Raw genomic sequence first — 23991 nt, 5'->3', positions numbered from 1 at the left:
CGAAATGTATCTGAGGTGGAAGTAGTCCAGAATGTTTTCCGGGTTTAAAGAACCCATCCATTTTGTTTGCTGAGTGGTAGAGTACGAGGCACATTATTTAACAAGATTTTAGTATTTAGCATTTATATATATTTTATTTATTTCATTTATTTAATACTATACACTTGAGCTACATTAGGCATTGCATTATTTATTTATTTATTTATTTATCCTGATAGAGATAAGGCCTTCAGGCCTTCTCTTTCCCTCTACCAGGGTTTAATAATAATAATAATAATAATAATAATAATAATAATTTATTTATTTAATCTGGCAGAGCTAAGGCCAGTAGGCCTTCTCTTCCGCCCAGCCAGACTCTAATTCTAATTGAATACAAATTGCTTATATAGTTATACAATTGCTTACATAGTGGTTTACAACCACAATGTAAGAAAAATAAAATACTAAAACATTACCTGATTAGTAAGGGCTAGATAATTTATCTTAGAGTTAAGAACAAAGAGAGATTTTGTTTTTACTGAAGCACAAATTAAACATAGAATAATTATATAGGGATGAAATTACCGAAGATTGAAATATTTTATCCTAGAATAAGAGAACTGTTTACAAGAAGCCATGTCTGAACTATTCTCAATTACTGACCAAGTGCCAAGTAAGTCTGTTTTTGAATTTGATTCTGCTATAGTTTCCGGACATAGCTTAGTCTACTATATTCAGTAATTACAGTACATATTGTAGTTGCCAGTATCAGATGTACGGATTCGGTACATACAACTTCCGATCAACTTCGATATCTTAATAAAAACTCAGTATACCGTCTGTTTTTCTGGGTATAGTGCTCAAGGATTTAACATTGCCATAAGAAACCTATGTACACTGGGCTGAAAAGAAATACCGAATCGAAGTCGCTATCGATTTCAAATATCGTCGTACAAGGACTTCGCTGTATGCATGAAATAATTTAACAAATAGGCTACGTACATCTGAACTGGCCTGAATTTTCTAAAGTTTTTATTTCATGCAAAGGAGAAATGTGTTAAATGTTTCAATTAGATTCAATTTTCAGTTCTGTATCTGTATTTACAATAACATTAATTTATATTTAAATTTATAATAAAATTGATACATTCTTTTGTTAATACAATATGAAACGTAACTGGCCGTATATATCGATTGTAACAATGACAGCATCCATGGATAATAAGGATGGCTGTGGAATACCATATAAATTGCAGTTTCATTATTTTCTTGTAATACTCTTATTAATGTTGTAAAATAAAAGTATATGAATAATTTAAAATCAATTCATATTAAATAATAACTTGAACTCGTTATAAAAGTCGTATTTATATTAGCGTTGTGGGATTTAATCGATTAATCGATCAATTTCTATTGTAAGATTAATCGAATAATCGAGTCGATTGAAATTAATCGACTAAATATTTTGATCGATCGACAGCACTAATTTACATGTTTTTAAAACACTAATCTCAGGAAAATAGCGTTCCATCTCGTCATGTTTTCTAAAGTCCTCGGAAAACTATATAAATAGTAGGCCTATAACATAGGATCAATTTTATTAAAGCAGAGTATTACATTGGTATTATTTAATCCTTATAATCCAACTATTAAAATAAAATGCAGTATAACATTATAGTACATTATGCAACGAGCCTATAATGGTAGTAATTAAGATGCAAGTATGATTGTTTATGAAACGAGCGCAAGCGAGTTTCATAATTTTCATACGAGCGTCTTAATTACCATTATAGGCAAGTTTCATAAGACTTTTTATGCTCGACCATATTTCTAACTTGAAATTATTTAAAATTAGGTCTTCTTATGGTTATGTGCGAACTGACCTGAATTGTGAGATGTGCGCAGACGCGAAAGTATTGATTTTTTCCGAGGTCGAATGTCATTGACCTTGGCAGAGAATAAGATGAAGATTACTCTGATATAACCTGGAAATTGATTTAGAATTGAAAAACGAGATGACAAATTGAATTTATTTGAATATTATTTACAATTAACGCTAATTATTATAGTAACAGAACATAACCTTCTGCGACAGTATTGGATTTCCAGCCTCCGTGACTTTTCGCTAAATGTCTTTCGATTGCATATCCGAGAATAATCTATACTTGCGGTTTTATAACGGTACAAAGCTGACTTGTCATTGGCTGAACATCTGAACTCCAATGAATAGGTGTACTTTAATGAGGTCCATTAAAGGACTGTTACCAGATGTATAATTACTACATTTCGGCATAGTCGAGCATAAAATTAATAAAACAACCTAAAAAAATAAAGACCTAACCACGCAATCTTGAGATTATTTTATTCTACTTGTATTTTATCTCATCTTGTATTTATTTGCAATTAATTGTATTTCATCTGTAGGCCTGTAAGTTAAATAGATAAATAAATAAATAAATAAATAAATAAATAAATAAATAAATAAATAAATAAATAAATAAGAAACTTGCTGTCCCCATTTTTTATTGTGTTATTATGTGTGAAGTATTATTATAAAGGTATAAAATGGATTTTAGTTACTGTAAAAAGTACACCTCATCTATTAGACAGGTCCTGACATCTCATGTGAAGTATACCTATTCCCATGAGTCAAATCAGTTGATAAAATATAGTATAGTTTCAGGGCCCAAGACTTCGGCACTCTCTTTCGACATAGGCCTACTATACCTTCACGTTTTCCACTCATAACGATTTTGTTTTATCTTTTCTGCACAAAGTTGTTCTGGAATGAGTTCATTTTATGCGATTTCGTGTTACATCTTATAACGGCTGTAAATTTCAATTTGAGCGCTACCACTTACCGTTCATGCTTCTTATTCAGGATCTGGGTTTTAATCTTTAATGGTCAATTCAGATTTTTCTGCTCAGTGCACTCGTTAATTCTTCCCTTATCATCGATCGATCTAAAATCCAGAAATTTACTTTCATCTTAACGACCCAGACAATGAGCGGTATGTGTAATAGAGCCGCGGAAAGTTCGAAGCACGGAACATTCTAAACAGCGATTAATTTTGCTTATAAAAAGTTAAGAAGCTTATAATTGCACTTTCTAAACATTCTTCTCGGCGGTATGCTAAAGAGGTGGTAATAAACAATGAGAGAAACCTTCCGCCCAGATCTGACCTTCGGGTTAACACAGTAGCTGCTGGAAAGTGGAGTAAATTTCCTTACTTACGGCTAGTCAACTCTATCTCTCATCCATTTGCAAATTCAGGTTACCAAATGGCGAAAATTAAAAGTTTGGAGGCAGATTAGAATGAAATTAATTACTACTTTCTTGTTTGAGCTTCTAGCAACTTTCTAACACACACAATTGCCACTTCTCGTGACCCCGAAGATATTCTGATATGTCATTCCTTCGTAGATGTTACCTTAGCATCCGTAATACTGATCTGTTTTCATTTTAGAAGTTCCCGTTTATTAAAACGCTGGAAATGCAAATTAACTTTGATGGCGCAACGAAAACCAGGCAAAACTGTAACAGGAAATTAACCTGAGCCCACACAAGCAAAACTAGTTACAAGGAATCTTGTCAAGACCATGTGTACTTATAAAATGGATTGTATTCCTCGAAGGCACAAAGATACATCCAAAAAATTCACATTCCTGTCATCAAAGTCGCTTGTTTTAATCTTCTTTCCACAACAGCAAGAATTCAATTATAAACCAACAGTGAATAGCGTCTGTGGCTGAGGATTACGATTTGGTATTCCATCCAGACCACAGAGTTCGATCCCCGGCCAAGTCCTGGTAGAATTTGTGGTGCACAAATCAGATGTTTCAGAGGTTTTCTCATGATACTCCAGTTTCCCTCGATCATTCCACCAACACTCTCCAACTTTCCCTCATTTTATCTATCATCTGTCGTATGTAAAGATCTACGTAAAGATTAATTTTTGGTCCCACAGAATACATCCGTTATGGTAACAATGATTAGAGGTTTTTCTCCTCTAATAATCATTGTTACCGTAACATATATATTCTGTGGGACCAAAAATTAATCTTTACGTAGATCTGTTATGGTAACAATGATTATTAGAGGTTTTTCTCCTATAATAATCATTGTTACCGTAACAGATATATTCTGTGGGACCAAAAAATTAATCTTTACGTAGATCTGTTATGGTAACAATGATTAGAGGTTTTTCTCCTCTAATAATCATTGTTACCATAACAGATATATTCTGTGCGGTCAAAAATTAATCTTTACGTAGATTCTTCGCCCAACAATGCATATTACTGAGGAATCCCGACCACCAAGTCACTCAATTGAGTGCGCTCCTTGTATAATGGCAGTTCGTCAACATATATGTCGAACTTGGTGTCAGGCCACAAAGGGGAAAAACACTAGAAGAGGGGGATTCGATCCGGTGCTGTGGATTCGATTTTGGCGTAGCTCAGTGGTTAGAGCACTTGGTACGTAGAAACGACCCGGGTTCAATCCCCGGCGCCGGAACGAGTTTTTCTTCTCTAATAATAATTATTATCTGTCGTGGTTAAAATAGGCTGAAATGAAGTGTTAAGGGTAGCAGGGGTTACCGATGCTGATAAGCTATAGGAAGGGCTTGGGTTTATAAGGTATCATTCATGGTTACCAAGTCAATGCTTGATGTTCTCTTATTTTACAAATTGTCAAAGGCTACTAATTTCTAAACAAGGCCCCCTTGTTAATGTTATTTCTTCATTGTTTTTATACTCGTACATTTGGCTGCAAAAGAAATTCCGATACGAAATAAGCATTAATTTTCACCGTAAAATAGGATCCCTAGTGATACGCCATTTAAGGTATAATGTACACCCACAAAACGCAAAAAATTATGAAAAATTAGAATTTTCGAAATATAACTAGTTTAATACAGAATTTTCTCCTCTTTAATTTGATATAAGAATTTTCGATTTATGCCGTATGGTTTTTCAGATAAGTCCCATTTTCCAAAATGCTGCGTCATCAGCCACGGTCTCTTACTTTTGGAGTACATTGCTTGTAAAATAAACTTCTTTCTAGTCCCGAAATAGATGCATAGATATCTGGGCATGTTCATTAGATTAAAAAAAAAAAATTACATAGTGATGTAATTTATAATCTTTTACTGTTAGTCATAAAACTGTAAATTTGTGTGTCAATGATGTACGTCATTTTAATGAGAGTCCAAAAGTAGAAATTACATAAACGGTGGGACAAACACCATCGCAGGATTTGTTGCATCAATGGAAATAGGAACAAAAATGCCAAAAAAAAACATTCAACACCTGAAGTTAAAACAAGGCGGAGGTATTTGAGAGGCAGAAAAAAACTGAAACTGGACCGACATGAAGCTGCTTAAGGGGTGACATATGATGATGGAGTCTTCTACGCTCTGAAAGTTTGTGGCTCATTTCCTGTAAATAGTAATTTTAAAATATTTAATTCTTTCAAACATGATATCTCAGTCAAATATGGTGATACCAAGAAGATATTGGTGTCATTTTGAAGCTTGAAATGTCCCCCAGTGCCTGACAATGAGTAAAATAACATTAATATAATTAATAGGTCTAATTATCTATGGATTTTTACATGATTTATGCAACATAAAATATTATTGTAAGTTACATATGTGGTAATATTTAATTAATGTAAATAAAAATAAAAAATAGCTCTATGTCAAGCACTAAAGAATAGTTTTAGCTATAAAACAGTGAAAAAACTGTGGCTCTATCTTAAAAACTGCATGAGCTATCATGTTTCAAGTTGCATGTCAAAATTATAAACAAAATAATTTTTAAAAACTATTTAGACATAATTTCAAGGGATCTGTTCACTTCATTCTCTTTCTGATACCATTCTCAATAATTGTATAAAAATTTTACAGAGTAAAATTACACGAAACAATAGTAATATGCGTTACAAGAGCGGTATGTTGAAGTTGTCATGTTCGAGGAAAAGTTTGAAAAAGCGAAACGTAGTTGAGCTTTTTTAATTTCCGAGAATTGAAAGAAAACATACCGCTCGTGTATCGTGCAATATTTTGTGCGAAGATCGTTTATTACATACCTGAAAGAGGAATTTCTAATTAGTTGCAATGAAATCTCCATCTTGGTTTCTGTTCAATGACGGCAAATTTGCAAAACAAAAATAATCTATCTTCAACATTGTTGCTTTAAAATGTTTTCTGTGTTTACTATACTCCAGCAGGTCGTGATATACGTCTGTCTTTTTTTCCCCCAGTCTATGGAATCTTGTTGATTTTTTCACGGCTTCCTTAATGTTACTTGCATCACGAATGCAGTAACTTTAGTGGAGTTGTAGAGTTTACTTAATTTTTGCAAATATTTAAAAACAATAATTAACAGTGCAATTTATGTGAAATTGCAATGGTAAGTTTCCAATTTATAATTATTACTATATTGAACGTCTCTAAAAATAATATGTTAAAAGCCTAAAGCAGTAAAATCAATATGTCACTTAAGCGGTAAGAAGAGGGAAATTGTTATGTGTGTTAGGTTGGGAATACTGAATGTGGAATTTTAGACTTTCCGCGGATTGATTTTGTGCGGAAACCAAGCAAATACGCACGATCTCGCACAACATTTTTTTGTATGTAAAGGTGTACATATACCTTAAGCACGTGCAAGATTTTCTTTCTAAGGCCTACATTCATTTTATTACTCTTTTAATATAGCAGTCTGTCTGCATCATGAATTATGTTGGTAGGACTAGATAAAGACATTGCCCAGTACCTCGTATTACGGCCATGGCCACTTTGTTCCAGATCCGTTGCTTGATTATAGCTTCGAATATCGTTGCATGGCAACAGTCTTCATCCATATCAGAACTAGAAGAATCCACAGTCTGTAAGAACAGTTGGAATTTTCGATTGTCCGTGCGTGCGTAAAAGATACAATTAAAGCTAGCCAACGTATCCTACACTCCGTAAAGAATGTAGGCGTCCCAATACCTGTTTTCTGCCATGTCATAATAACGCGTATTACCATACAATCAGGTTCGAGTCTCGTAATAAGCTGCAGTTGTTTGGACGACCTTATAATGAGAAGGGCTTTCTTACCCACTTTTACTCCATCTACTAAATAGGCAATGTCGGTTTAGTCGCGTTGCGGATGACTCACAGCGAGACTCGAAGCACGAGAAGAGATCAGGTTGGCTGGCCGTGTGATATGTCACACAACAGTTCCCTCAAAAGAGAGTCGAAAGTTTTGATGGAGAGGTTTCGGTGCTTAACAGTGCGTTAGTTGCAGCGTCCAGTGTCATGGAACGAGGCCAGAATTCACGCACAGCTGTGTGTAGTTCAGTGGGTTAGGCAGTTTTAGTGTGAAACTGCCGTGCCGAGGAGAAGCTGTGACTCAAGTTCCTTCTTGTGTAGTGTGTGAAATTCGCTGGTGTTGTAATAGTGAGTGACTTTCAGTTTTTTCTTCTTCTTTTGTTTCGTGTGATGCAGTGCTCCCGGATATCGCTTTAACTGAGAAGGTAATGTTACTCAAAATAGTACTAAGTCGCACATCTGTTACATAAACGTTTTACGCCGTCGAAATGTGATATAATTACACTGAAAATTAATGCTTTATTTTCATATTTCCACTCCTTACTATTTGTCAGAATTCCAATTGTAATTAAATTACATGTTTCATATTTGAATTTGTAAGAAATTATTTAAGGAGATAGAGTACTCTGAGATGACCAAAAATTTCATTTTTAAATTTTGATAGGCCTACTAAAAATTCTCTAAAATGTATAGTTCAAGAATATATAAACATTTATTGTGTTACGTCAATTTTTAGGCATTTAAATTGGATTTTAAATGACACTAGGTCTAAGTTTTTTTAAAAATTGTAAAAGAATATAAATTTTCGCTTTTAGTCAATCTAGAGCATCCACCAGCCACTGAACGAATATTGCCCACTTTTATCACTGCCAATGTGACGCTATAAACCAATTTTCAATACTTTTATCACAACCACAACATATTTAAAATCTTATTGTACCATAATAGAGAATTATTACTACATTAACACATTTAGTATATCACGAAACATGTAAAATGTAATTATTATGAAAGTCGCCATTGCTTGTTCTTCAAATGAGTAGTATTAGTACGATCTACTTCCACTAGATGAAAACCGACACGACTGGCAGAGCCGGCAATACATGAAAACGAAATGATACTGAATGTGAGGAATTTTACTACAGATGTGTAGTATTATGTGACAGGTTGGGTTAGGTTTGATTAGGTGTGTATTATGTGACAGGTTGTTAGGTTTGATTAGGTGTGTAGTATTATGAGAAAGGTTAGGTTAGGTTTGATTAGGTGTGTATTACTATGTTGGCAACACTGAAACCCACTGTTACATTAGAGAAATATGACGGTATTCTTCGTTCACGCACGACGATTTTCATATATAAGTAAGGTAGGCCCTACGTGTTTAGGGCGGGTTGGGTGGACTTACAGCTCTTCCAGTGATCACATCAATTTCTACTACTCAGTACTTTAAATCAGTACTTTCAAGGTATTTTATATTTATTTATTAGTGCCTGGGACATACGAAAGATTTACCTCGCTTTTTTGTACCGAAAATATTTTTTGGGCACTTAGAAGGTTGGTTGCCTCTACGTCTTCTTTGAGATCCAGGAGCTATTTTCATATAGACCTGCTCCATATGTCAGTATTGTATCTCTTTCAACAAATTTGCCTTTTTCTCGAAGCTACAGTTTTGATGTTCAAAATGCTCTATGGAAATACAGTTTTCACCAAATTCAATGAAAATATTTCTACGTGTCCATGTAGACCTATATATTACCCGAGATATAACATGAGAAATGAAAGTATCTTGAAAATTAGGAGCTAAAACATTAACATGTTAATAAAAAATGTGAATAAATATCTGTTTTTTTATTTATTATTGCTAAACTATCTTAGATGACATTAATTTCTCAGCGTTAATATATTATTGCCCTTGAATCAGAGAATGTATGAAAAAAATATTTAACATAATGCGCATGGAACATTTTAATTATATTATCTTTAATTTGCATAATTAAAATAAAATTAACTTCGAAATTAGTAGTCCGATTGAGATCAAAATTTGCACACACCTTACTCTTAATTTATCTAACAACGAGTTAAAAAATGGGAGAAATCTAATTAAAATTGTAAAAATGTCAAAACTCAGTCCCAGTGTCCCTTAAAAATGGAGAGAATAGGCCTATTTATTTTCAAATACAAAATGATAGTCTACCTAACTAGGGTTTCTATTAAAGAAAAAATTGAATTAAATATAAATATTCTTTTAGAATTGATTAGGAGGCCGTATTAAACCCTGGTTGGGACGGCTATCAAATATCACTATTTGTGTGAACTGTTTTATATATATATATATATATATATATATATATATATATATATATATATATATATATATCGTAATGATTTGTCTGGGGTGAGTATTTGAATATAGTAAGAAAATGCCTGAAAAATTGCGATTTTGTACTACAAGTGGTTTCTCAGTAGGGAGAACATAAATTCACCCATGTATTCAATTAAGACAGAATGTTATTGACTTTTAAAGCCACTTTTCTCAAAATTTAATTTGTGAAACTATTATAGAGATATAAGGCTGAAATTTTGCACACTCCTATTTCACATAGTTGTCAGTGTATGTTACAACTTTCATAAGTGTATAATGAAAATTACTCCCTCTGTTCCAAAATGTAGTATAGAAAGATGTAATTAATTCTGTTCCAAAATATGGTATAGATTTGTTAAAGTTTTCAGTAATATAATGTAACTTTAATACATCTTCTAGATACTTATTTATTTAACAAATTAACATACGAAAAACATAAACATTATGTACATTTCATTCTGTGTGATATCAAATTAATAAAATAAAAAGCAAACATTGTTTTGAGAGAGGCAAATTAACAAAACTGCAATAGATTATAACCCGTTTTTGTACGACTGTTGAGCCTTAGATATTCTATTCAAAATTGACGGGTTGGTGTTACATTTTCTGCAACAGGAACATCACAGCAAGTGCTCATTTGATTTCTGTTCCTAATGAACTATTTAAATATTATTGTTTGATGCACTACAGAAGATTAGAAACTTTCACAACTGCACTGTCTGATAGTCCCTTCACTATTGAACAGAATACCACACCGCGAAACATTTCGTGCGCGCACGCGCAATAATCAAGTTTGTTTTGTTTGTTACTATACCATATTTTCGAACGGAGGGAGTATTACCACAGTCTAGTATATACAGCCACGAAGCTCAATACATAGTAAATATGTATCCATAGATAGTTGCTAACCACTAGGATCGCTAATATCGCCTCATTACAGACAATGCGAAATAGTACCGTCACAGTCTATTGTTCCTAGCACCCTCACAACTCAAGCTTCGTGACTGTATATACTAGACTGTGGTGTTACATTTAGGGCCATGTTGAAAAAATGGAAACATTTTTGAAACATTTATTTCCAATCGTTATATATATATATATATATATATATATATATATATATATATATATATATATATATATATATACTGTTCTCCAACCAGGAGATCAACCGTGAAAGGAATGTGCTTACTATTGCCTCATCTATTGGAACGAAGTAGGTAAATAATATTACCGTTATAACGCCAGTTTAAAAACCATGCGCTCTCCTGCATATGTTATTTCCTGTATGGAGAGATTAAAAGACCAGGAGATTAACTGTGATCTAATTTTGTAACTCGGGGAGTATCAATATGTCTGTATCAATGTTATGGTTTGTGCTGTGAGAGCTAGCCAATAGAGATAAGAGTACCCACGTGTGTGACCTTATGACATCAACATTCATTCACAGCATTACACCCCTTCGTCTCATCCGGCGGAGACTTTCTCGTGGTTGGAGCACAGTATATACATATATAGCAGAAATGCACTCATTAGGTATTTCCTTGCTGGAATTCTACATTACCATATGATGAAGGATGGGTGTAGCGGAGAAAAACTCGCTCATACATACTTCGGTACATCATAGCAATATTATACTCGTAAATAATCACTTTGTGATTTAAGACGGCGCTCATTCCGTCGGATACCGGCCACTTAGTCACTCGTAATGAGTGCACCTCTGCACATAGTGTGTTGGACATTGTGCCACTGTCACACATCTGTGACGCAGTGCATGAGGGTTGGTCACTAAAGGGAAACTAAGAGGTGGAACTTAAACTGAGAGGATTAAATCCGGCATCGGGACTGGAATCCGGTGTGGCTTAGTGGATAAAGCGTCAGCACGTAGACCTGAAAACCCGGGTTCGAGTCCCGGTGCCGGAGAGGGTTTTTCTCCACTCCAGCCATCCTTCATCATATGGTAATGCAGAATTCATGCACGGAAATATACGTACTTCGGTACATCACAGTAATTTTGTAGGACTTGCCATCACTAAATGAAACCGCATATCCGTTTAGTACTGTGAAAGAACATAAAAACGTCCTCTTGTACACATGGTCATGGTTTATGAAACTTAGAATGGAGAAGAATGATAATTTTAAAGGGGATTACGGCAAGTGTCATCGACCTACATAGTCTACTAATTCCTCCGTTCATGTGGAGGAAATGAAGCTTTTAAAGTAAAGGATTTAAGTAGAGTCACGCTCTGGGTCCAAGGGAAATAACACTTCTCTGAAGTACGAAATAATTGGAAACGAGTGTTTTAACTTGAAATATGATGACACATGAAACTATATTTTTCTTGCTAAAATACTATTAAATAAAAAGCGATGAAATGTAATCACCAGCGTGTAAAAGAGCTTTTATTTGCAACCCATTAGACCGAAATAACAATCTCAAGATCTTGTTTTCAGATCTACTCCCTCCTCCGAAGGCTCTCTAGCCATAGGCAATTGCAGGTAAAAATCACCCTATCACCTGCACAAGTTTTTGTTCTTGTGGTTAACCCGTGTAGTTGTAACATGACGGTGGTTACATAAAGGAACCTTGAACGGGCTTATACAGGGCGTTTCGTTATTATCTTTTTCATTTTAAGGATTTATGGTCATGTCGCTCTCATGTATACGCGCTTAATGATCCGTACTGACCTCAATTACCGCGAGAGTCCTTCAAGTCTTTGTAGAAACAGCTGTGAAAAGCAAACGTTGACGAATGCAATATGTGACTCACTGCGCGAAAAGGGACCTAAAGTCGTGAAAGGAAAATTTTACAGGAGAACAAAATAACGAATTTGCGATGTAAAAACCGCATTTCTATGTTTTGACATTTTGCGCTACCTGTAAGCTTTTTTACTTACTAAACTAGGACGCAGTTTTATACAATGCTTCTTAAATACCTACATTTTCCTTATAGTTGCTAAGAAAACAAGTGATACCTTTAATTGCATTTTCCTCGAAAAGTACATAATGTAATATCAACATTCAGTATGTAATGTATTGAAAACTATAGCACCTAGAACCATGAATTTTTTTTAAATACTGAGTATTTCATCCTCTTTTTGAAATCACAAAGAAAAGAAGTTTTCCCCCGTTCACCATTCCTTCCAGTGCATCCTTCAGGAGACAGTTTCTTATCTGCCAGTGACCCAGCCAACTGTTTTTTGTTTTCCTGATCAGTTTCAGCATCATTCTTTCTTCATCCACTCTTTCCAACACAGCTTCTTTCTTATTCTGTCTGTCCGTTTCACATGCTCCGTCCTTCTCCATATCCACATTTCAAATGCCTCTGTTCGCTTCTCTTCACTTCGTCGTAATGTCCATTTTTATGCCCCATACGATACCACACTCCATACAAAACACTTCACTAGTCTCTTCCTCATTTATTTTTCCAGAGGTCCGCAGATGATGTTCCTTTTTATGTTAAAAGCTTCCTTTGCCATTGCTATCCTCCTATTGACTTCGTGCCAGCAGCTCATGTTACACCCCAAGTATTTGAAGCTGTCCAATTGCTCTACTGCCTCATTTAGAATTCGCAAGTTCACTTTCTTTATTTTTTTCTTCCGATAACTATGATCTTCGTCTTGTTTGCATTTACCTTCATTTCACATTGCTCAGAACTGTCATTTAGTACCAGTAACATATCTCTTAGTATCATTTCTTCTTCTGCTGACGTCATCTCAGCAAATCTTATGCACTTTATTCTTCTTCCTCCTACTGTCACCCCTCCTATGTTCGGAAGGGCATTCCCTACTGAAACGCGTGTTTGTGACACAGGGTATGTCAAAATTGAAAACAAACCTATTTTTTTTTTTTTTTTTTCCCCTCAGTTTTACGTAGTGTTTTTTTTAATAAATATAACTGTGTTATGGCGACGAAAATGTGAACGAAATTGCCTAAATTATGTTTCTTACATTTTAAATATGTCTTTCATTACGAAAAATTGAAAGTATAAGTTTTATGTGAGACGAAAACAGTTTTGAAATAGTAGGTGAACATGTTCAGAACTTTAAAATGCTTCACTGACATTTATGCACTGAATACAAGAGAAAATGTTACCTATTAATATAAATAGTCCACACCTATGGAGTAACGATTAGCGTGTCTGGTCACGAAACCAGGTGGCCCGGGTTCGGTTCCCGGTCGGGGAAAGTTACCTGGTTGAGGTTTTTTCTGTGGGTTTCCCTCAGTCCAATATGAGCAAATGCTGGGTAACTTTCGGTGCTGGACTCCGGACTCATTTCACCGGCATTATCACCTTCATCTCATTTAGACGCTAAATAACCTAAGATGTTGATAAAGCGTCGTAAAATAACGTACTAAAAATATACAGGGACATATTTTATTTTTACTTGCATTTTTATTGTACCTGCATTTCTGAATGTACTTCACTCTCACCCCTTCACTAATGTCCTTGCTCCCGTCAGACACACAAACTTACGGCCGCTGTTGCATTCGAAGTCTTCAAGCAGTGAAGTAAACACTGCAGTGTATAGTGTGTTTCATAAATATGATTGCGTTTTCTATAGAAGAAAGAACCTATATTAATAATATTGTACTAAAAAATTATATTCAAGAAACGATAAATTCAATTTCAGAGAATATGCTTCAAAAAGTTTTTAATAATATGCGTACTGAATTGAAGCCTGCATTGTAATGAACGGCAACCATTTTCAGCAACTTGTTTAAAAATTCGGATTAGCTTTTTTTGAATTGAGGTGGCTAGAAGCAAAGTAATGCTAGTGACATTTGTAATAACATGAGTTAAGTGCATCCAGTGTAAGCAAAAGTATCTAAAATTTTAGTGGCAAAGGGATATTTTAATCGCATCACACATTAAAATTTAAATAAAAATTTCACCGATTTTACGAAAGCTTAAATATTTAAACGCCATTTTCTCAAAAGTAACTTAAGTGCACTTACAACCCTTTACTTACGACCCCATCAATTTAAATGGACTCTATATATTGTATGCTAACATCAATAATTAATATGCTAAATAAAGTAGACATTACATAACGAACATAGCCGCCTGAAAAGTTGAGTTTTTGAGAAAAAAAAAATGTTACTACTCTACTGTATTTTGATAAATTCCGTAAAAGTGATGATCAAACTGAAAATCGTAATATCGTATTTCCCTACAACATAAATGGATACACTACTTTTCTCTCCTCCTATACCTAGTAAAATGATTTGTTTACATATTGCACTAGTAACATCAAACTCCTGCAATGGAAGGGGGCAACAGTGTTTCCGAGTATAGCCAGGTTAATGTTAAAAATGTTGGTAAAAATAAAGTGATGTCCCTGTATAAATAGACCTATATTAGAATCGAACTCCGAGCCTGTCATATACCTACGAACTGGTTATTCTGTATGTGTGAGATGTGTGGCAGTTCCTACTGAAATCGGTAAGACTGAAGTTTTCGATCGGATAGAACAGTGGGATCACAACAGATGTTAAGTTCTAACGGTCGAAAACAATATACGTACGATTACGACGTGGTCTGAGGTGGGGGTGGCAGCTGCGGTTAAGTTCTCTAAACAAATGCATATGCTATCGATTTTTGCCACCTCCTTTCCTACTTTACTTAGTAACGTTAGGACTGTCGCATCGCTGGGTAGCGTTTAGCGCAAGGTGAATCATATTGCAGACAATTTAGTTAGACGCAAACACATCCGAACTCTGCTTTCTGGTCGAGATGGTCATGTAAATGAATTGCGACTTCGAGATATAACAGGCAAGAAGTATAACGTAGTATACACAAGCACTGAGTAGTAGTAGCAAATAAGCACACTTATATTGGTGCTATTTTTCCATCACCTCCTTTTCTTATTTTTTGTTTTATTTTTTAAGGATTATATGTTTGTTTTTTTATAATTATTGCTGATTATATCTTTTCACGAATCTACTTGCTTCTCCATAATAATTGGCTGATGGTATTCTTGTTGGAATTTGTCAGATTTATAAAGACTTCACTTGTTTGTGGTATCAAATTTTTTAATGAGCTTACGTTGAAATCTTTCCTCAAACTGCGTACACATACCTTCACAGAAAATAGAGATAATATAAAAAAAATAGCTGCCCATAAAAATTGTAAGATGTGAAAACTTACTTGACATCCTATACTAAGAAACAATGGCGCTTATTCGGTTGGACAGCTTTTGTCATACAGCCTGCTTTGTAAAAATCTTAAAGTTAGAATTTATAAAACAGTTATATTACCGGTTGTTCTGTATGGTTGTGAAGCTTCGACTCTCGCTTTGAGAGACGAACAGAGGTTAAGGGTGTTTGAGAATAAGGTGCTTAGGAAATTATATGAGACTAAGAGGGATGAAGTTACAGGAGAATGGAGAAAGTTACACAAAGCAGAACTGCATGCATTGTATTCTTCACCTAACGTAATTAGGAACATTAAATCCAGACGTTTGAGTTGGGCAGGACATGTAGTACGTATGGGCGAATCCAGAAATGCATATAGAGTGTTAGTTGGAAGACCTGAGGGAAAAAGACCTTTGGGGAGGCCGAGTCGTAGATGGGAGATAATACTAAAATCGATTTGAGGGAGGTGGGATATGATGCTTGGGACAGGATTAATCTTGCTTAGGATAGGGACCAATGGCGGGCTTATGTGAGGGCGGCAATGAACCTCTGGGTTCCTTAAAAGTCATTTGTAATTATTATTATTATTATTATTATTATTATTATTATTATTATTATTATTAGGTCTACTATTATTTATTTTAACTTATAAGTCAAGTGTTTGAGCCCACCCAGTGTTTTGCAAAAGTTGGCGCCAATGTATATAAGTAACGTAGAGAAGATCGTTTGCTGTTTGTTGCCATATGAATACATCTATTTATATTGTTAAATATTGTGTAATAATTAATATTTAACAGCGGCATTATCACAGGGTTAAAAAAAAAACTCGAAGATCTTGCACCACGTCGAATACAATCCAAGTCTAAAGTCATAGGTATACTCTGTTCAGCGAAAGAATATAGTGACGTAAACCATAGAGCACCAATTATTAGACTGTATCACTTTTCATAATAGTTTTCTGCCCAAGGGCAGGTCTTTCACTGCAAACCCAGCACTGATTGGGGAATGCTGGGTTTGCAGTGAAATACTTGCCCTTGGGTAGAACACTATGAATGGAATGAATGAATTAATGAATGACTGCATTCGTATGACCAATAAAAACCGTGTCATTGTCTTCAGAGAAGCTAGGAATGTGTTTAATTTAGCCTATGTTTGTAAAAAGAAACCAGGGTAAAAAATATGACATGTCATAGAAATCCGAGCCCTACTGGTGAATTTACAGACTTACTGCAAGTTATTTTATTATCTTGGTGTTAATTATTGCAAATTATTGTGTTGCAGGTTTAGTACAAAAGTGGGATATGCTGCAAGCAAGAGCGGAGGATCTGCAGCGAGTTCGGGCCTTGCAGCGCGAGATGGCAGCACTGCGCGATGAGCTTCTAGATCTTGCCTCGAGAGTGACTTCCATGGAGTCCGAGCTTCAGGACAGGGACCAGTTGGAGAACAGGATCCACCAAGTAAAAGTAAGAGGCTTGTTTGTGTAAACATTAGAAGCTGATGTTGTAGAATGCGAACTCGTTATTCTTTCTTTGACGGGCGCTTAGTTTACATGATGTATAATTAATTCATCAGAAGAAAAAATGTAAACATTCACAGCGCTGAACTTTCACACATTAATAAAAACGAAATATTTACGATCAAGAGATTTTCTAAAATTACGTTACGCCGTACTTTAAATTGCCCTGAGTTATTTATGGTTGGCAATGTTACGTTCATTTTTGGCTTCCATTTGCTTGTTTATTAATTTAACCCACAGTTCCGAAGTCGGGATATAGGTGGCCCCTAGCGGAGGTTTCCATAGCTACAAGGAATTTAGTTACACTTATTTGCAGACAGGAGAAAGAGAAAGTGATAAGCTCAACGCCATCTAGTATGCAACTGAGATATTATTATAACGCCAAAGAGAGGATAATTTAGTCCAGGGCCTCTAATTTAGGCTTGGAGGTCTTTAACGTGCCGGAGAACACCGACATGGGACACACTACTCAAAGTCCCTCCCAGAGCCGGATTTTTTCATCTTGAAAATCCATCGACCCCAGTTTGCTTCTTATACTAATCAAATGAAATATTGAAGTTCAAACTCTCCAACTGACAAGAGAGTTAAAGTACAAAGTTTCCAGGGAAAAAACGGTAAAATAGGCATAAAATTAATAGGAAATACAACTTATAGCGTGTTTACTTTCACAGCCGGGAGGAGTTGGTATTAGATTTGAAAGTTGTAAAATTAGTTACGTAAAATTATTACTTATTCCTCCTTGTTCACCACTCCATAACCACCACTGCAGCTACAAATAAAATAAAAACTACTGCTACTATATCTCAACAGTCGCGAGTAAGTGGAGATGTCTCGATCTATCTATGAAGAATATCAGTGAAATAGCGATTATGGCTCTACGTACGGGATTCAATTAGAATTTTGAGATATCATCTTCATACTTTATGAAAATCTTTCGCACTATTAACATAGTTATTTAAGGTATAGGCCTACATCGACTCTCAGGTCCACACCTGTAGAGTAACGGCTAGCGCGTCTGGCCGCGAAACCAAGTGGCCCGGGTTCGATTCCAGGTCGGGACAAGTTACCTAGTTGAGGTAACCGGGGTTTTCCCTCAACCCAACGTGAGCAAATGCTGGGTAACTTTCGGTGCTGGACCCCGTATGGCATTATCACATTCATCTCATTCAGACGCTAAATAACCAAATATGTTGATAAAGCGTCGTAAAATAACTTACTTAAATAATAAATAATATTCGACTCTTAGGATAAAAATCCACAATTTTTCCTTAGTGTCTTTGAAACTTAGGTGACATGATTTTTGGGAGTAAATTAAGCAATTTATATATTTCAAACTTGAAAATAGAATTTGTTAGCCTAAAGAATTAAAAAAATAACAATACAGAATATAATTACAACAATAGAAATAGAAATAAAATAATACAATCAATATAAAAAAGAAGATACAGTAATATTAACAAAATTTGAGGACCGAATGAGCAGCGCTCGTGTTCGGTCGCAGTTCAGATATATTATTAATAGGCCTGTAAGAGAATACACAAAATAAAATAAAATAGGAACTAAAGTTAAAATTACAGCTACAATGAAATTATATACAGTAATATAATATTAACATACAGAAGAATAATATTGTACATGAATGAAGTAGAACAATTTACGAAAAATATATTCCGAAATTATAGAATACAAATAGAATATAGGCTGATTAATTCATACACATAGGCTATTAATTCAATTTTTAATCAAATTGAAGACATTAACACGTTTCTAATTTTCTTGTTATATGTTAGCGGGTTACACGTTAGAAGTTCTGGGTGTAATTTAGCTAAAGAATTATACAACCGAGGGCCAAAATTAATGCTATGCTTTAGACCAGCAGATGTGAAACATTTTGGTTCTACTAATGTTGAATTATTATTTCGTCTTGTGTCATGATTACGTGCCTGTAATATAAACTAACTACAATTTGTATGATGAAATTTTAACAGAGTATGTTTATAAATTTGTTCAATATTAAATACATTAAATTCAGAATAAATTAATTTAGTTGGATAATCAAAAGGTTTCTTCAAACAAATTTTAATTATTCGTTTTTGTAGTAAATTTAACGAACTAAGATTGTTTATTGTACTTCTACCCCATACATTAATGTCATATTGAATAATGGACTGAAAAATGCCAAATAAACATTTTATAGACCTCTAATGGGCAAGTAGCATCGAATACTAACGAATTTATAAATTGTTTTACGAAGCCTATTACATAGATAAGTAATGTGATGAGGCCATATTTCACATATGTGACTTCTTTCAACGGTGGACATTTACAACTTTTGGGATCTAAACAATTTTCACTCTGTATTATTAGTCTATACTCATCATCAACTTTTAAATTTTGAACATTGGCAGTTGTTAACGAAAAAGGAACTAAGGTTGATTTAGATATATTTAAAGAAAGGAAGTTGGAATCAAGCCATTTTTTTAACAATATTAGCACCTAAATTAGCATTTCTATATGCTTCTTGCCAAGAAAAACACTGAAAATAACTACCGTATCATCAGCATATGAATATATAATCCATTAATTTTTTTCTAAATTTATATGTAGCAAATCATTAACATATATTAGAAATAAAATAGGTCCCAAAATTGTTCCTTGCGGTACACCTATACAACATGTGATTTCAAATTTATGCGTCACATGTTCACGCCAAACGTTATGATAACACACTGCAGAGCATTAAAAACGGCACAGCATTGATGCTGTTAATACCTTAGAACAGTGACTCCAAAAGCACGCTTTGAATATCCCGCGATGTATGTTTGAATCTGATTGAATCGACCGAGCTCCGTTACATGGCAACAGCTTCATCTATCTGCCGCTAGATGGCTGATGCAGTACGGTGCTTTCAGAGCTCCTTTATGCTACGAGTTCAGACATACGGCGAATCAATGTCATTTGGTTAGAGACCAAAAACCATTGGTTAACTTCAATAATGTAATCTTACCATCAAATTATTTCAGAGATAGCTGTTTAAATTACTCTTTTTTTATTACATAAATAACAGAAGAGCCACAACACAAAGTTACAAAGTTACGATTTTTCCTTCTCTGTAATAAAAAGCAACTTAAAAGTCATGTTTGAATTGATTTTTTTACTTGGTTATTTAATGGCGCTTAGAGAAAATCCACAAACGATTAGGGAAAATACGGGAATTTTACTTGAAGCAAGTAAAGAAATAGGTTTGGAAGTGAATCCAAAAAGACGAAATATATGATTATGTCTCGTGACGAGAATATTGTACGAAATGGAAATATAAACATTGGAAATTTATCCTTTGAAGAGGTGGAAAAATTCAAATACCTGGGAGCAACAGTAACAAATATAAATGACACTCGGGGGGAAATTAAACACAGAATAAATATGGGAAATGCCTGTTAGTATTCGGTTGAGAAGCTTTTATCATCCAGTCTATTGTCAGAAAATCTGAACGTTAGAATTTATAAAACAGTTATATTACCTGTTCTATATGGTTGTGAAACTTGGACTCTCACTTTGAGAGAGGAACATAGGTTAAGGGTGTTTGAGAATAAGGTTCTTAGGAAAATACTTGGGGCTAAGAGGGATGAAGTTACAGGAGAATGGAGAAAGTTACACGACACAGAACTGCATGCTTTGTATTCTTCACCTGACATAATTAGGAACATTAAATTCCGACGTTTGAGATGGGCAGGGCCTGTAGCACGTATGAGCGAATCGAGAAATGCATATAGAGTGTTAGTTGGGAGGCCGGAGGGAAAAAGACCTTTGGGGAGGCCGAGACGTAGATGGGAAGTCAATATTAAAATGGATTTGAGGGAGGTGGGATATGATGATGGGGACTGGATTAATCTTGCACCTATGTCGGGCTTATGTGAGGGCGGCAATGAACCTCCGGGTTCCTTAAAAGCCAGTAAGTAAGTAAGTAAGTAAGTAAGTAAGTATCAACTACTTGGTTATTTAGCGTCCATGGATTTGGTGATAGCGAAATTATATTTGGCGAGATAGGCCGAGGATTCGTCATAGATTTCTGACGTTCATCTTACGTTTGGAGAAAGTCTACGAAAAAAAAAAAAGTGGTAATCGAACCTACGCCCGTACTTAACTCCTGATCAGCAGACAAACGTGCTTCCTCCTGAGCCATACCGGTGTCTGAATTGATGTCATGTTTTCATTAATGTTAGCTTCACCAAAGCATTTGAACGGAGCAGCCATTTTCAGTTGATTATCTATGCGGTAAACAAATGATGATCGCAAAGCATGTTTTATAGTACCGTAAAGAATTTGCAGTTTGAAATGTTGGCTAACAAAGAAATAAATGCTAGGGAGGTGATAAAAACAAAAATGCTAGGTAAGTGATAAAATTGTAGCGATAAACAGCCATGATTGGTTGAAACACGTCCTTTCGTATCGTTTTATTGGTAAAAAATAATATGACTTAGTAAAAGTGTAATAATCAACAATAATTTTATTTATTTATTATTGTTATTTCATTATTTAAATTTAAATATACAGAATACAGAATATAATTACAACAATAGAAATAGAAAGAAAATAATACAATCAATATAAAAAGGAAGATACAGTAATATTAACAAAATTTGAAGACCGAATGAGCAGCGCTCGTGTTCGGTCGCAGTTCAGATATAATATTAATAGTCCTATAAGAGAATATACAAAATAAAATAAAATAGGAACTAAAATTAAAAATACAGCTACAGTGAAATTATATAATATAATGTATTAATACAGGGTGCGTCAGAAAGAACGGATGGATTTCACATGGCAAGAAAATTGTAAAGATTCATCAAATCAAAAATTTATTGTTATCAACATATTCACCAATACATGCAGTTTATTTATGGAAAACAACATTATCCATATGATGTCCTTGGCTTTCAATACAGGCATCGAGGCGTTTTCTGATGTTCGCCATCACTTTCACAGTCATAGCTAGTGCAATTGCCACGATTTCTTCACGAATCGCTGTCTTCAGTTCGTCCAGTGTATGTGATCGATGTTTACAAACTTACGCCTTCAAATGGTCCCAAAGAAAGAAGTCGCAGGGCGCGAGATCTTACCGTAGCCTCGGACAATCTCAGTGCAATAGAATTTCGTCCAGGTGATTTCTTCTTTAATGTTGAACCTGTGATACGAAATGAAGCCACCCACCGCAAAATTGTATTCCGAGTTGGAATCCTAGCGTGACATCCGATGTCGAAATGAGTCCTGAGTGGCGATCACAGACTCTTCATTTTTCAAAAATGTCTCTAGGATGAAAGCACGTTGTACACCAGACCAACACCATATTCTCAACTGAAACTGCATTCTATGGCTGACCCAACAGTCGTGGTCCCCCTCACTATATCTCTCTCATCGTTGCGTATCGATAGTTTGAAATCCATCCGTTCTTTCTGACGCACCTTTATAAGAGTAATGTAGAAAATAAAATAAAATAGGAACTAAAATTAAAATTACAACTACAATGAAATTATGTAATATAATATTAACATAGAGAAGAATAATATCGTACGTGAATAAAGTAGGACAATTTATGAAAAATATATATTCCATAATTATAGAATACAATTATAATATAGGCTGATTAATACAGACACATAGGCTATAAATTTATTTAATCAAATTGAAGACATTAACACGTTTTTATGTTAGTGGGTTACATGTTAGAAGTTCTGGGTGTAATTTAGCTAAAGAATTATAGAACGGAGGTCCAAAATTAATGCTATGCTTTAGACCAGCAGATGTGAAACATTTAGGTTCTACTAATGTTGAATTATTATTTCGTCTTGTGTCATGATTATGTGCCTGTAATATAAACTTATTACGATTTTTATGATAAAATTTTAACATAGTATGTTTATAAGTGTGTTCAATATTAAATACATTAAATTCAGAATAAATTAATTTAGTTGGATAATCAGAGCGTTTCTTCAAACAAATTTCAATTATTATTCGTTTTTGTACTAAATTTAACGGACTAAGATTAATTTTTGTACTTCCACCCCAAACAATAATACTATATTGAATGATAGACTGAAAAAATGGCCAAATAAACATTTCGTAGAACTCTAATGGGTAAATCTCCCTAGAGATTTTGATTTATCTAGAGAAAATCAAAACTCGAGTGGGATTTAATTGACTGTTACATAATTAGAAGAAAATATATAAAGAATAGAAGAAATAAAATACTATAATACAATAAAATATTAATTGACTTACTGAAATTCTATTTCACTAATGTTAGCTTCACCAAAACCTAAGAACGGAACCGCCATTTTCAGTAGACTATCTATGCGGTAAGCAAATGACGATCGCAAAGCATGTTTTATAGTACCGTAAAGAATTTGCAGTTGGAAATGCTGGCAAACAAACAAATGCTAGGGAAATGATAAAAACAAACAAATGCTAGGGAAGTGATAAAAATGTAGCGATAAACAACCATGATTGTTTGAAAGACGTCCTTTCGTAACGTTTTATTGGTCAAAAGTACAGTAGTATAACGTAGTAAAAGTGTAATAGTCAAAAGTAATCTCGCTAGATGTTTTGATTTATCTAGAGAACATCAAAACTCGAGTGCGATTTAATTGACTATTACACGATTACAAGAAATAAAGTACTCTAATTCAATAAAATATTGACTTACTAAAATTCTATTTCACTTATGTTAGCTTCACCAAAACGTTTGAACGGAGCCTCCATTTTCAATTGAATATGTATGCGGGAAACAAATTACGATTGCAAAGTATGTTTTATAGTAGCGTAAAGAATTTGCATTTTGAAATGTTGGCAAACAAAGAAACAAATGGTAGGGAGGTGATAAAAACAGAAGAAAGTATATAAAG

At 34.4% G+C, this 23991-nt stretch overlaps 1 protein-coding gene across 5 annotated transcripts in view; it reads left to right on the top strand.

Annotated features, from left to right (window-relative positions):
* klar (klarsicht) overlaps window positions 1–23991 on the top strand; it is a 1308544-nt gene that overhangs the window by 1186282 nt on the left and 98271 nt on the right. For all 5 annotated transcript variants that reach the window (XM_069829505.1, XM_069829504.1, XM_069829503.1 and 2 more), the window contains exon 18: window positions 16855–17036. In XM_069829505.1, coding sequence (XP_069685606.1) covers window positions 16855–17036 — 182 coding nt within the window. The remainder of the gene's footprint in view (window positions 1–16854; window positions 17037–23991) is intronic.

This window comes from Periplaneta americana, chromosome 6 (genome assembly GCF_040183065.1).
Source record: "Periplaneta americana isolate PAMFEO1 chromosome 6, P.americana_PAMFEO1_priV1, whole genome shotgun sequence".
Classification (NCBI taxonomy): Eukaryota; Metazoa; Arthropoda; class Insecta; order Blattodea; family Blattidae; genus Periplaneta; species Periplaneta americana.
The sequence above is the reverse complement of the archived record's forward strand: the minus strand, read 5'-3'. Positions and strand labels throughout refer to the sequence as shown.